Here is a 15,676-nt window from a genome sequence, read left to right as displayed (position 1 = left end):
TTTTTTTTCCTCTGTGTTTAGGCCGTTCTCGTTTGTTCTCCGTGTTTAGTCCGATCTTGTTTGTTCTCCCTGTTTGGTTACCCTTGTTGCATGTTGCTTTCCTTGTTTAGTTCTGTATCTTCGTCTTCAGTATTGTTTGTTCATCTTACGTAGCCCGGTTCTGCGTTGTTCCCGTTTGTCTGTCTTTATGCTCACAGTTATGTCTTATTATTGTTGTTCTCCGTTAGTCTTTCTTTAATGTTTTATTCCCTTGTTGCCCATTTTTCGCTCTCACCCTGTTATCATATTATTTTTTTATTAGTCTATTTGTTCTTCATTTTATTCTGTATTGCTAGTCTGTGTTGATTATTAAACTTATTATTTGTTTATTCTTGTCAATCAGTTTGGTTCGTTATGGCGGCGTCACTTCGCACGTGTGTTCGCTCTCCACCCCCTGCTGTGTTACAGGTGTTATGTATTTTGAGGTCAAATAAAGGTCAGATTGTATATGTGGTTGTGAGGTATTTTCTATACTGCATACATTATGTATAAATATATGCATATTTGGATTTGAGTTTACTTTGTATTGTATCTTATATTTTGCATCAAATATATCCTAACCTGCAACTAAATGAGGACTCTAAAACAAAGAACTAACTGCAGATTCTCTATTAAATTTGCTTTGTCCCATCCCATTGCTATAGATGTTAGCGGGTCATAGGCTGCAGTGCAGTACAGACTGTGATAGCTTAGAAAGGTGGAAATGTCTGCAATGATCTGTAGAGCGGAGAGGGTAAAGAGCTCCAGCCAGGGCTGCTACCGATGATTCTCTTGGGTGAGGTGACGTTAGTGGTAATGGTTCAGTGCAGCAGGGATTTTTGGCTGTAGAAGCTCAGGAGCACAGGGTGGCATATGCTCTAATGACATGTGCCCTGAACAGATGGGTGGAGTTTGGCGCTAATGGCTCTGGAGAGAGGGGTGCAGTTTGGCTCTAATAGCTCTGTACAGAGGGGTGGAGTTAGGCTCTAATGGTTCTGGACAGGGGGTGGAGTTTGGCTGTAATGGTTCTGGAAAGAGGGGTGGAGTTTAGTTCTAATGGTTTTGGTTGGTGCAGTCGCAAGCAAGTTCATCTGAGGTCTGTTTCCATGGCATTAGCAAATCCTGTTTCATGCTGTAAGCTCAGTAGCTAATACTTTCTCATTGTGTGTGCATGAGTGTGTGTTTTCATAGCTTTTGCTCTATGAGAAATGAGCAGAATCAGAGCCAGTCTGGATGTGAGAGTTGGCAGGACACCGCCCTATGGGTCCATCATGTCAGACATCCAATTAATCTACACAAACAGCATCTCTCTCTCCCTGCCTCTTTCTCCTTCTCCTCTCTCTCTCTCTCCCTCTTTCTCTCACTCCCCCTCTGCCTCTATGCGCCTGTCTTTTCCTCTACCCCGACCCCTTCTCTGACAGTAATGCAGGCATGGTAATGGCCTGTTCATTAGAGCTGAAATGTCAGCACAGATACTCTCTCCATCGCCGCAACCTTTCCTAACCTTTCTTTAATCACGCTTGGGCTACTGAGCAGGCTTGCTCTTTCTCATGGCTAGGGTAAGAAGGCAAGTGAGATGGGGTTGCCGTGTTCCATGACCCCTGGAGAAGCTGTGTTGTAACATTTACATAAGTCTCTTCTGCTTTCTTTCTCCTTCTCTCATTAGCCTCATGTTGTAGCATTGATCTGAGAGCTAACTCCATTCATCTCTACCCTTCCGATTTTGATCACCTTGGTTCTTGGACAAGACATTGTGAAGGAAAGAAAATGAAATCTAGTATGGCAACATCCAACCAGTCCACACACATACCACAAAAAGCTAAGGGTGAGAAAATATCAATTTAACAGGCATTTAGTCTAGATTAACCTTGGCCTTCTGATATTAAAACACAAAAGAGAAGAGCATTACTTACAGTCCAAAAAGCACCACTTTGGCGACAGCCTCTGAGACGACAGCATTTTCGACTTGTTCTCATCACCTGCCTGCAAGGTAGAGAGAGGAGAGATTAGGATAAGGGAGGCGAGCACAGAGCATACAGGTTAGAGAACATACAGGTAAGCAGGACAAAGAAGGAGTAGTCAGGGCTTATTCCTTATGACCCTCCTAAATAAAAAATTACCTAATTAAAACCCCACTTAATTTTACATAAATCTGGGCCCTGCTGTTCACTGCTCTGGCCCCTGGATCTGCCTGACCCATTGACCTGCCTGTCTTGTTGGCCTGGCTGACTTCTGTGACTCCTTCTACAGTACCTGCCTAATATGACTACTCACACTCCTTACCTCCAACATGCTATACTGTCATCAATATTCTTGTGCAAATCAGGAGACATACAACCTGGATGTATCACAATTTACTGTAATTTGACTAGCAATTCACTGAGATGCATCTTTATTTCGGTTATAATTCCTTAGTTTCAATTCTCATAAAACCTGCTTTGATATATTGTTCTAAAATCAATATAAAACTGAATATAAAGATCCTGTTTAATGGTAACTGGCCTTTGCGATATTTGATTTTCATACACACCCTTATACCAACACAGCATTCGGTGGTTCAAACAAGAAATCATGACCATGCAACAGGAAGCACAAAGATCAACAAACAGTACAACATTTGCTTGTCAATATCAAACACACATACATGCATAAACCACGTTAACACAAATAAATAATCAAACATCTAGGGCCATAAAACAACACTAAACACATCTGAGGAGCAATTAGGAACAAGACAGGGTGTCTTCATAGAAGGGTGGCATATTATTAAATGGGCATAGTTAATCCTCCTGGTTTAGAAATATAAGCAAGACCTGCGCAATAAATGTTTGTGCGAGAACAGCACAGGGTCATCCTGAGAGAAAGGAGGCCAGGAGAAGGCCAAGAAGAGAGACAGGTACATAAACAGAGGGAGAGACAGGTACATAAACAGAGGAAGAGACAGGTACATAAACAGAGGGAGAGACTGATACATAAACAGAGGGAGAGACTGATACATAAACAGAGGGAGAGACTGGTACATAAACAAAAGCGCTTCACTTCAGTCGAAAAGGAAACTTTTTTTTTTTCCCCCCCCAAAAGACAAACATCTACTTCCCAATTCAGTTTCTTACTCAGGCAGGGGAGAAACATCATCCACAGTATCCGTCACAGTAGGGGGAGAACAGCTATTTTCTTTAGTTTTAGTTCTTTTCTTTCTATTAGTTTGATAAAACTACTGCTCATGTGTTCATGTTTGTGTGTGTGCGCTCATATGTTTATGTGAACATTTGTGTATCCGTGTGCGTTTTTGAGTGTGTCTGTATGTGTCCATGGTAAGAACAAGTGTGAGCATTATGTTTCCCAGGCTTGTTCCTGTGATTGCTCCATGTCTGGAATACCTCCCAGCTGTCTCACCCACCTGAAATGTCAGTCGCTGGAGAGACGGGTGACATGACACAAAGTCCTGTGGGAGAGCCCAGCATTTAAGAGAGTGCGAAACACACGCACCCAGACAGTCTGATGAGACATCGGAATCTCACCCTCAACAGTGGAACAGGGGTTTACAGGTCAGTTTACTTAATGCATGCACGTGCACACGCACTTGCGTGCACTCACACACACACACACTTGTATGTATACCCTTGCACATAGTAGACATGCATGACCCACGCTGTTCTCACTAAGCACTGCTGAATAGTTTTGAAGAGGGGACACTACTGTGATTTTTTTGTGTTCATAAGTGTTTGTTTGTGTGTGTGTGTGTGTGTGTGTGTGTGTGTGTGTGTGAAATGAATTACCAGATAAATACCCAGCTGTACTGCAGAGATCTCTAATCGTAACACATTTCATGCCCTATTTACCGCCTGGGGTGCTTCATTAACAACTGAAGGGAGGCGTGTGTGTGTGTATGAGAGTGTGTGATTGTGTGTGATTGTGTGTGAGTGAGTATGTGTGTGTGTGTGTGTGTGTGTGTGTGTGAGTGAGTGGTGTGTGAGTGAGTGGTGTGTGAACCCTCTACACCCTCTACTCTAAACCAAAACCATTTTTTACAAAAACAAAAAGTCCTATTTTTCCAGCTTAAGGCTGCCACCGGTGGCTGTGTGACACACATTCACGGATATGTGACACACACATTCACGGGTATTACATTTATGACATTTAGCAGTTGCATGTGACACACATTTGTGGATGTGCTTTAGTCTGGAGTCACCATTAATGCTTTTCTGGGCACCAGACATCACACACACACACACACCATCATAAGAGACAGACAGACATGACAGGAGAGGAGAGGAGAGGACCCCTCTTTAATCTCCTTGACCGGTACCTCCCTGCACTCCCCGTCTCCCTCCTGTGGGTGATCATCTCTCCATGTCTGCCTTCCTTTCTGTTGTTCTGCTCCATTAACCCTTTGCGTTTTTCCATTCCCTCGCCTTCTCTCCCCTCTACACCCTCTTCTCCCTTCGCATTCACACCGCCAGCTTTCGTCATATCTCTCTCCTGATCTCTCTCTCTCTCCGTCTTTCACCCCATCCCTCCCACTGTACCTCTTGCAGTCTCTCGATGTGCACTCTGCATGTTTCCAGGTCACTGTCTCCGGGGACCACGATGAGCCCCAGCGGGATTGCTGAGATGGATAGAATGAAAGAGAGGAGAAGAAAAGAGAGACAGTGAAATAGAGCAAAAGAGAGAGTGAAAGAAAAAAAAGAGTCAAAAAGAGATTCATTCTCTTTTTCTAATAAAGTAGGTTGTCATTTTGTAACACCTGACCCACATTCCTGCTAATGACCCCTGCAGTGGAGAAGCGCTGCACGCAGCCCAGAGCCAGGATCTCCGACTCAGCCGAGCAGAAAGCTCCTGGTATGCAGGCACAGTGTCCCAGAGCATCAGAATTCCGTGAAAAAGTGAAAAAGTTCATCACAAATCTGCGCAGTTCCATGCAGGAAGAGCCAGAATGAGACCAGCTCTCTCTGACCATGCCGTCCTTGCTGACAGTTCCAAGGACCATTTTTGTTGAGCAAAGGATGCAGGACCCCCCCCCCACTCCTCCTTCTTCCGTTTGCTCTGTGGCATTTGGAACAAAAACATGTCCACATGGTGCTTTTTTCATAATCTTGGGGGGTGAGGTTTCAGCTAGGAGCCTTTGAAGAAAAAAAAGCTATGTACTGACTAACAGCCAAGAAATGGCTCACAGAAGCTGTAAGCTCAAATTCTCATCACAGCCAGTAAACAATGTTCTAATCAATAGTTATTGTTTTGTATTGGTGAGTCAAAGTGATTCTTCATTTCTCTGAGGCTATTATGCTTTCATGCTCAAGTGGACCCTCCCCATTAGATCAGCTCCCGGAACAGGCCTGGTTACCTGAACATACAAGCCTTGTTATAGGGGGATACAGGTACATGCAGGCCTGGTTACCTGAACATACAAGCCTTGTTATAGGGACATACAGGTACATGCAGGTCTGGTTACAGGGACTTACAGGCATATACAAGCAAGGTGTTGAACCAGCTCTGACTTTCAACACTGACCCCATGTGACCCCATGTGAGGACTTTTTGAGGTGAGCTTGTGTGTGTGTTTATTGAGAGGGAGAAGCTGTTGAGGCAGAAGCTACACCATCATCACTATCACCATCATCTTTTTGGAAAATGTAGGAAGAGTCAATAAATTCAAATCAGGCAGGAAAAGCCATAAACCAACACGGACCTTCTGGCACACAGCCGAAATGGAGACCAGACAACATTCTTCCAGCTCTTGAACCATTTGAAAGTAGACTTCTTCCCAATAAAAGCAGCAGTAGTGAAGGCAGGATTCTGGAGGTGAAGTTTAGCTTGCATTTAGTTCTCTCCTGGTGTGATGCCGCTATCAGAGTAACAGGATCTTGCACAGTCAGATCAATTTTGCCACATCTTTAGTGAATGACCTGTGCAGCATTGCAGTAATATTTGTGAAGTGTGTGGACTCAAGGGAGAGAGTGGGAGTTTCGACAGCTGGGTGGGTGGGTGTAGGGTGGTCGTTATTGAGGAATGTTTCGTTGCTTAGCAACATCAGAACAGTCATTCTCTAATTCAATTCAGGCTTGTTCTTTTCTGCGCTCACTCTCTCTCTCTGCCACTCTCCCTCTCTCGCTCTCTCACACTCATTCTCTCAATCCCTCCCTTTCTCTCTCAGCTTTTTGCCTGTGTTGTATAAGCTCTTTAGAGGTGTGAAAAGTGTGTGATCGCAAAAAGAGGAGAGGCAGAGGTGTTTGTTGTCTGGAAACAGAGGCCAGAACTAGGCTGAGTACTATCAGCAGAGATGCAGAATTTGGCAGAGGAGCTCTTTGTGTAAGACACTGTTGAAAATGGCATTGTGTAAATGCATTTTATTGTCTACATAGGAACACAGGCTACTTGTGTTGGTGTAGTGATGGACAGAAGACATGGTGTTGGCATGTGCTGACATCTAGTGTTGTAAAAGGGAACAGGTCGTATCTCTGGGGCAGCGGCTTCATCACTGTGTCATCTCCACTCTGCTTAGCTTATGAAAGGCCTGAACCCCCTGCTGGGCTGAGTCAGGTATGTCACAGCAGCCAGGTACATACAGGCCTGGTTTGTGTGTGTCTGTCTGTGTGTGTGTGTGTACACTCACAGGCTTCTTTGAGTTTCTCTTTGTGGTAATGCAGAGTCTCATAGTCATGCATGCTGATGCGATTCACTCGGATCCGTAACCTCTCTGGGAACGGCTGCTGACTGAGAGAGTGAAGAAAGAGTCTGATTAGATACGCACGCACACACGCACGCACACACACCTTTAGGTTTGCTGACTAATACAAATACTACCCTAGAATAGACAGATAGACAGACAGACACAAACACACACACCCCTCTGATAAATACATAAAATAGGGTAACAAGCATACCCAGACACACACAAATGCACAAACTTAACATGTTGAATCGCCATCCGAAGCAATGCAAAATATTTATGAACAACCTTTCAGTACTCAGGAAAACAAAAAGGAAATGGACAGCCTAATTACTATGAATATGAGCCCATTATCATATCAACCTTTCTAAGATATTTCAGGGTGTTAGCAGTGTCAAGGTGACAGAGGCCGCTACACCCACTTAAACTGGGCCCTTCCTCCATCTCCATTATTTCCCTCTTAAATGGGGAAATCAGCCTTGTGGAGGGGCTAGCTGTTGATGCTGCACGCATCACACATGCAGTCAGGTGTGAAATTAACAAAAAGGCAGAAAAGAATGCAGTAGTAATCATCTCATTAGGTGTGGCTCGTCTGTATTTAGCAACCATTTCTTATTATGGCCAGGGCAAGTCAAATGGGTCTAAAATGGTCCCTGAACATGAGCACAGAGCAGGGCTGACAGAGCTAGGCCAGGGAGAGAGACAGAGTGAGAGAGAGAGAGACAGAGAGAGAGACAGAGAGAGAGAGAGAGACAGAGAAGCTGAAGAAAAAGGAGATTCAGATAGAAGGAGAAAGAAGAGAGAGAAGGAAATTGGAGATATAAAGAGAAATGGAGAAAACAAGAAGAGACAGCAAGACAAGAGAGAAAGGAAGTGTTTTGAGCCCTGCAGTGTGCGCGTCTCACTCATTGAGCAGCGGTATAGATGTCCGCCTCTTGGTCTTCTGCACCATGTTGGCCTGGTTTCGGAGGGAGATGTGGATGGTCGATGGGGCCAGTTTGCATGGTTCCCCATCTACTTGCATGGGGATGGACTTGTATGTTGTAAGCGTGACCTCATGACATTGATTTAACCTCTCGCCATGACCTCCAACTTGCAGTGTCGCCTGCAATGATAACAAAAACAACTATATACAAAATCACTGTATAGCCAGAACAAATCATCTTATTACAGGTTTTGTTGGTTCATCAGATCATTTATATTTGAGCAGAATGAATTTTGATTTGCTCTTTCTGATTCATGTTAAATCAACAGGCCAGAGAATACCAGTGATGTCATGGTGAAGCCGATGACCTCAATGCAGCCATCGTCATGGCGCTGAGGCTCAAAGTCGTAATGCTCGCTGGGATTCCCCCATGGCATTGTGCCAGCACAGTACCTACACACACACACACACACACACACACACACACACACATATATTACAGAGCACATACACTATACCTACTTCAAAAATGTACAAATACACACATATTCAGAAAGGCAAAAGTTAAAGAGACAGAAACAGCAAATGATCAGGGAATGTGAGGGAGGACAGAGACAGAGAGAAAGAGAGAGAGGACCAGAGGTTTGGGAGTTCTCCGTTACCTGGGAATATTGAGGAAGACCAGACACTGCAACTTCAGTTCCTGAACCTTAGAGGTCAAATCTGCTCCATCACACTGGCACAAGTAATGCAGCAGATTAGTGTGGAGGTCATGACCTCAAGTAGAAGCCGAGCAATAACTACACATGCGACTGATCAGTATAATAATACAGCTGAACTCAAAACGATTCAAGCTCATCTTAAACTGTAAGGGTTTATGAATTGGGAAGACCTAGAATAATCTAAAATTACCTATGCATGCTCTGCGTGAACTATTTAAATTCATAGTAAAATGTATGATGCCATATTTATGAGTAAAATGATATTTTTTAAATCAGTCATGTCATAATTAATGAACCAATTTTCAATACTGCTGATTTTTAACCTCTTGTTAGTTGGCTACAAACTGCACTGGCATTTAAATTACTTTGCTGTGTGAATACGTGAATCCCGCCCCATACATGCGTTCAAACTCATCAGCAAATGAGTGAAAGAAAAATGAGCTTGAGCAAAAGCTAAAGCTAACAGAAGAAGATTACAAGAACAGTGTCCAGACATTCAGAGTTTCAAGAAACACTGTTGGCATTATCATTAGCTAATTAGCTAATCACTCAGCATGAAAGACAGAGGGATTTCCACCAGAGGAATCAGATATTACAACAGCAGAGAGGAGAAAACCAGCCATATTACTGTCAAAGCCCTGGCTTGTGACCTGATGAGGGTAGTAACAGAAGTATGACACTATGAACAGAAGTGACTCTACAATAGGAAGTACATCAAGCCAGATGCGTAGCCACACTCCAATCTTGACACAGAAGCACTGTGTTAAAAACTCTGTCCATCTATCTGAAAGTGTAACACAATGTGGACAGGCCTATGGAGCTGTGGGAGCTCGTCAGAGTTTTATGGAGTGGTGACACTAAACTGGAACTATCTATCTCGATGTGTCTGCTGCTTTGCTAGTGCAGGAACTGGCAGTCTTAATCTTGCATCTAGCATTATGGATTATCTGAAACAACAGACAGACACTGAAACAGCAATCTTCTACAGAAGAAGATTGTGATGATTCAGTGTATAAACTAAACCTTGGTGATCACTGCAACTTTCCATCTTGACAATAATCCCAAGTGTTCATCCAAACATTTGTCCAGGTGGACCAAAGCTTTACATAGGGATTGGTCCTGGAATGTACATGAGGAACCACCACCGTCCCCAGATTTCATTCCCATCATAATGCTTTGGTGGGATTTAAAGAACAGTCTAGCAGCATGAAAGCCAAGAAATGTTCTTTTACACATGAAGAAATGGGAGATTCCTGAAATATTTACTGGAGGCTAGAAAGTGTAAAGTATCCTTATTAAATTAAATACTCACTTTGATAGTGTATTAAATTTGCACATGGAGAGAATGAGAATGATTTTTCAGTTGAGCTCAACTTTACCTTCTCAAAATTGCTTGAACATACACTGTCACTAACTGGTTACTACCCCCCCCCCCCTAGTTTTTGTTGCTTGTTGGTTGTTTTTGATTTGCTTTTGAGGGAGCTTTTGGAGTTTTTTGATTGTTGTTTTGCTTTGTGTGAGTAGGGTTGGCATCTCTTAAATGGCATTTGAGCAGCTGAGCTGATGGCACGCAGTGAAAGTGGCTGCAGGTGTAAACGTTTCAGTAGAGGAGGGCAGTCTGGCTGTGGGGGATAATGTGGGGGAGGACAGTATCTTATTTGCATCCAGAATTAATAGTTCGATTGTTTTGTTTCTGGATAGCATTGATAAAGTCTCTGATGTCTTAGGCCGTGGTGTTATTACTAATGAGAGCTTCTTTAGTGCTCTCTCTCCCTACCCTGCTAAGCGAGTCACATTGTCTAACATCACTGTTTATAAAAAAATGATGTTCTAGACCACGAATTGTCTCGATTTGGCCAACTAATGTTTCTGATTAAAGAAATTTCCCTCAGATGTAAGTCACCACTATTAAAACATGCTGTGTCTTTTAGCAGGCATGTTTTTATGATTCTGAAAGATAACACGACTGATCTTAATGTTGCATTTAAATTCAAAATCGATCATTTTAAGTATATGGTCTTTGCTACAATGGAAATGATGAAGTGCTTTGGGTGTGCAGGTGAGGGCCATCTTGTACAGTCCTTTACGAAAAAGGTGGCTAAATCACCGTGTACCGAGAGCTTGAGTAAATCAATTTTGGATGTTGGGAGATGAGCAGGACAGGAGAACCGTGCAAGGGCCAGATGATAGTTCGAGAATTGTGGTGGATAAATGTTGGAGGTAAGGAGGGCGATGGGCAAGACTTCGGTCAGTCTAGGGATGGTGGAACAGAACAGAGGTGGTAATAGGCACAGAATCGATAATAGTCAGTCTAGAGATGTCAGTTGTGCAGCAGTGGGAGTAGGCAAATTGGGGTCTGAGTGGATGATATAATGGCTGATTAGCTTTGATGATAAAGTTCCAGTTACTAAGAGGAAGAAGGTCTGTTTCAGGCAGCATAAAACACAGAGTGAACGGAGAGTTATGGGAATGGGCGAGCAGTTTGACGATGTTTCGACTGACAAGCTACATTGGCTCCCTCAGAGTGTATTGCTTCTATCTAAAGATGGTGGACAGGGCCTTGTACACCTTGCCAGCAGGGTTGCAACTTTTTGTATTCAGTTTTTGCAGAGACTTTTCACTGGGCCAGCATACCTGGTGTGGAGACCTTTGGCCTATGCTGTAGGCTTTGGGGCTGGGACACGGACCTGTCTTTCTAAAGAAATGGCTCTGGGGGGTTCAATCCAGCCTGGAGAGTGCTCTATAAACCACCTTTGCTGAGGCCTTATAGTGATTTACAGTGGAGAATTTTACATGGTATAGCAGCGGTCAATGCTTTTGTTTCAGTTTTACATCCAGCTGCGAGTCCTGAGTGTCTGTACTGTGGCATAAGGGAAAAGATTTTTCACCGTTTTATGGAACGTCCCAGGCTGACCTCTTTGTTTAGCCTCTTAGTAATTATTTTTTGGCGTTGTTTTCACATCAGACTTCTTTATTTGTGGGTATAATTACACACAGAAGAAGAAAGCACAATGTCAACTTTTGAATTTCATTTTAGGGCAAACTAAGATGGCAGTGTGGAACAGTAGGAAGTGTTTGATTGACGTCCAGACTGACAGCAGTATTGTAAATGTGTTTAAAAGACTGGTGAAGAGTTGTATTGTGTTAGAATTTAAGTTTTATTCTGCTATGAATGATCTGACTACTTATAAATTTTTGGAGTTACAATGATGTTTTGTGCTCTGCGAAAGATGAGGGCGTGTTTTTTGGTTCATTGCGTACTCTAAATTGTCCTGTATGAAGATGATATGTATAGATAGAAATGTGTGCATGTATGTCCAGTGATGGCTAGAGCTCTGACCTGGTCTTAACCTCCTCCCTTTCCACTGCACTCAGTGCAGTCCCCCAGGGGGCTGTGTTTTCTGATTGAGATTATGCTGTGCACAAATTGGCTGCTGCTTCTCACTGGCATGAGTGATTGTAAAAGCTGATATCTCTCTGTAAATCGTCTTTGAGAACAAGATAGGCCCCATATAAATGTAACTAACAATAATCTATCTCTTTCAGACACACAACTATTATATGAAAGAATAAGTGTAAATTATAGTTCACCTACCACCACTTTGATGTGCTTTGCCAGATCTTTAGAGCTCCCCATGAGGAAATCTGAGAACGCTGTCTGCAATAAGCAAAGCAGCAAGTTACACTAAATGATACTCCTCACAGCTATTTTCAGTCACACAGTATTATTTAATATACTTACACAGTATTATTTAGTATACTTACAGTATTATTTAGTATACTTACACACAGAATTAATCATTTTGCTTGATGGGTCTCTTTAATGCATTCCAGAATATGCGCAGCGTGTGTGTGTGTGTGTGTGTGTGTGTGGGTGTGTGTGGTCAACACGTGAAAGGGCGACAATTTTTTGTCTAGGACACATTCTGATAATAAATTTCTGGTATGTAGCCAATGATGTGCCAATGACGTGATGTCTCTTAAGCTCAATACTTTCCCAGCCTCCATCGTAAGACATAATTTAATGTCTGACTTCACTGTTCATAGTAATTAACCACCATCCATTTTACAGCATCAACATTTTACTGAATGATGCATCTTTGTATCTTTCATTTTTTAAATTAAATTTGAGTTTTTAATTTTTTTAGTTCACCTAATAGGGCTCAGTCTTCATAATTATTTTTTGTTTTCATTTTGTATGCCGAGTCTGTCTCCACGCCATTATTTGTTGATTATGAGTAATTGGTGTTTAATTCAAAATATGTTGCTATGGGCAAAATGCATTAGCCATTTTCTACTCTAAGGGATTGGGTGAAATTAATAACGAGCATTGTTACAAACTGTTTCAAAATGATACAAAATAATAAGGATTGTTGTTCTACAAAGAGCCCTCATTTGTTTGTGTGGGCATGTGTGTGTGTTTGTATGCAAGTGCATATGTGGGTGATGCAGGGGTATCTCTCTGTCCCTCCCACTTACCCCTGCATAGAACATCTTGTTCCTAAAGCGACTGTTGAATTTCTCTGGGTTCGCCTCTGGGGAATGAGAGAAAGGCCAGTATTTTAATTACTGCCAATCAACCTGAACCCTCCCTCCCTCCCTCTCCCTCTCTCTCTCTCTCTCTCTCTCTCCCTCCCTCCCTCTCTCTCTCACACACACACACACACACACACACACACACACACACACAGACACACACACACATACTATGACAGTATGTACTCTGAAATTGGCAAAAGAATGTTAACATAACACATTAAGGCCAAGCAGAACTGATACACAGACCTCGTGATTCGTGGAATTCCAGGGTTACGTGTGCATCAAAGCCAAGGCTAAAGTAGTTATTAAACACATCCAAGGGCAGCTGTGGAGAAGAGGACACACTGCATATCCATGACTGCATACAACTCCACCCACATGCACATCAACATGCAGTTGATTATAACCATACACACCACCAACATTCGCATTCACACATACCAAACCTCTCTGCATACATCACTGCTTGTGTTTTCCTGAGTGTGGTTTTCGAGTGTGTGGAGTCTGTAAATGTCCTTAGTAAGGAGTTGGTAGAGTCTGTATATGTCCTGAGTGAGGAGTGGGTGGAATCTGTATATGTCCTGAGTGAGGAGTGGGTGGAGTCTGTATATGTCCTGAGTGAGGAGTGGGTGGAGTCTGTATATGTCCTGAATGATGAGTGGGTGTAGAGTCTGGAGAGAGTCTGTGTAGTCGTGTGGAGACGGGGGAGGTGGGGGCTCCTACCTTGTCCGTCACCTGCTCGTCTTTTTCTTCCAGCCCCGCCTCCGGGTTGGACTCCACATGCAGGTTCCAGCGGTCAAGCTGCACAATGTTGCCATCCTCCACGTGGGAAAGAATCTTACAGATAGGCTCATCTGTGTAACCCTGCACGTACACACGCCCACACAAACAAAGACACACACACACACACAGCTGTTAGTAGTTTTTTTTTTTTTTTTCCAATATTTGACATATACTCTTGCTTACATGTCTTTCATAAAATATGATACTTCCAATGTATAAATCTAGCTTTAACAGCAAACACCCCATATAAGCACAAAACCATGACAAAGCCCACCCCCCCCAAAAAAAAACAACAACAACAACAACAACAAAACAAACCTCCCCCATCTTTATTACAACTCTGATTGGAGAGAAACAGTAGGTCTGTGGTGTCCATTCAGTATGAACTCACTCACCCCACCCCAGTTCAGAGTCCTGGCAAGGTCATTTCCTGTCCCTAGAGGAAGTACAGCTACAGCAGGCTGTGGATTCAGCTGCAGCTGATCTAGAGTGGACAAAATCCAGCCCACCTGAAAGAGGAGAACAGCCCTTCAGACTGTGTGTGTATGCGTGTGAGTGTGTGCGTATGCGTGTACGTGTGAGCCGGTGAGTATGTGCGTGTATAGGCTTGTGTACACTTTGTTGTACTTTTTTGTGGGGAGTTTTGCAAGAGGAACACGGATTAACATATATGTATAATTTTCCTTTGGAAACTATTGGTAACTGGTTTTATTAAATGTGTTCACATGTATTTACATTCTCTTTAGAAGAGCTTCAATTACCTGACCTGGAAGACCCTGTCCTGACCCTAGCACTCTGACCTTAGGAGCCTGACACTAGCAGTTGTGTATGTAGCCATGTATGTACAAGATACAAAAGTGGAGACATTTGGGGACATTGCTCTGTGTAGGCAAGTCTTTTATGCAAAAAATCTCCAAAAGAAAAACTTATGAATAATTAATGAAAAACAGGGCAGTTCGGTGGTTAAGGTACTTTACTTGTAATTGGAAGGTTGCTGGTTCAAGCCCCACCACCCCCAAGGTGCCACTGTTGGGCCCCTGAGCAAGGCCCTTAACCTTCAATTGCTCAAGTTGTACTCAATCATAATTGTAAGTCGCTTTGGATAAAAGCATCAGCTAAATGCCTTAAATGTAAATTTAAAAAAAAACAAAAAAACAGCTCTTTGAGGGTTCTAGGAGGCCTCCTTTCCCATATTTCTGTGTTGTGGTGAGCTCTGTGAGTCAGCAGGGGCACAAACCCACAGGGGGCATAAATGTCACTGTAGGAAATATCCGGGGAGCCCTGCTCTCATCTAAACTTGACAGCTCTTAATTACTTAGAGATGACACGTCACACAGCCAAACCAGTGCGTACGTGGGCACACACACAACACACACGCAGAATTTTGACTGGTAAACCTTCTAAGAGTGTGACTTAACATAAGGTTTGTCACATTAAATGTGTGTGGAGCTGTTCTGGGCAGTTCCAAACATTACTTGGAAAAGCCTTCAGGGCTTAATAAGTCACACATGGAAAAGCACACACACACACACACACACACACACACACACACACACACACACACACACACACACACACACACACACACACACACACACACACACACACACACACACACACACCGTGCCATCACCACCACAGGCCAGAATCCGCAGGTTGTGAACTTTCCGGTACATCTCCAGCCTAAAACACACACACATACACAGACACACAAAGTTCCATGTTTAAGTAAAAAAAAGGTGTGTGTTAAGTGCGTGTTAAGTGCGTGTTAAGCGTGTGTTAACAGCTTACCCTTCTTTTGGTCCGCCTTGGCTCAGGTCAAATACTTGCCGAGGATTCAGATACCACATAAATGACTGGATGATTTTGGTTCCCTAGAGATGAGGAAAAACTGCTCTCATGCTACACTCACATTTACAAAGAAACGGACTATGAGGGTCACACGAACCAGCAACAGTCATTTAGCCTTATATAATGGACCTTATGTGATCTTTTATTCATGCTGTAAGCATTTCCTGTA

At 43.1% G+C, this 15,676-nt stretch overlaps 1 protein-coding gene across 3 annotated transcripts in view; it reads right to left on the bottom strand.

Annotated features, from left to right (window-relative positions):
• Window positions 1-15,676, bottom strand: part of LOC113585611 (diacylglycerol kinase zeta-like) — a 69,661-nt gene that overhangs the window by 31,744 nt on the left and 22,241 nt on the right. For 2 of the 3 annotated variants that reach the window (XM_027023195.2, XM_027023196.2), the window contains 14 exons: window positions 15,448-15,530; window positions 15,279-15,339; window positions 14,052-14,165; window positions 13,597-13,737; window positions 13,120-13,198; window positions 12,814-12,869; window positions 11,930-11,992; window positions 8,275-8,348; window positions 7,954-8,065; window positions 7,593-7,792; window positions 6,631-6,731; window positions 4,548-4,627; window positions 3,419-3,463; window positions 1,932-2,001 (listed from right to left, as the gene is read on the bottom strand). In XM_027023195.2, the coding sequence (XP_026878996.2) occupies window positions 1,932-2,001; window positions 3,419-3,463; window positions 4,548-4,627; window positions 6,631-6,731; window positions 7,593-7,792; window positions 7,954-8,065; window positions 8,275-8,348; window positions 11,930-11,992; window positions 12,814-12,869; window positions 13,120-13,198; window positions 13,597-13,737; window positions 14,052-14,165; window positions 15,279-15,339; window positions 15,448-15,530 (1,279 nt within the window). The remainder of the gene's footprint in view (window positions 1-1,931; window positions 2,002-3,418; window positions 3,464-4,547; window positions 4,628-6,630; window positions 6,732-7,592; window positions 7,793-7,953; window positions 8,066-8,274; window positions 8,349-11,929; window positions 11,993-12,813; window positions 12,870-13,119; window positions 13,199-13,596; window positions 13,738-14,051; window positions 14,166-15,278; window positions 15,340-15,447; window positions 15,531-15,676) is intronic. The other variant, XM_027023197.2, reaches the window with a different exon arrangement.

The sequence above is a fragment of the Electrophorus electricus genome, chromosome 21 (assembly GCF_013358815.1).
Source record: "Electrophorus electricus isolate fEleEle1 chromosome 21, fEleEle1.pri, whole genome shotgun sequence".
In the NCBI taxonomy this organism is placed as follows: domain Eukaryota; kingdom Metazoa; phylum Chordata; class Actinopteri; order Gymnotiformes; family Gymnotidae; genus Electrophorus; species Electrophorus electricus.
This window is presented reverse-complemented; position numbering and strand designations above follow the sequence as displayed.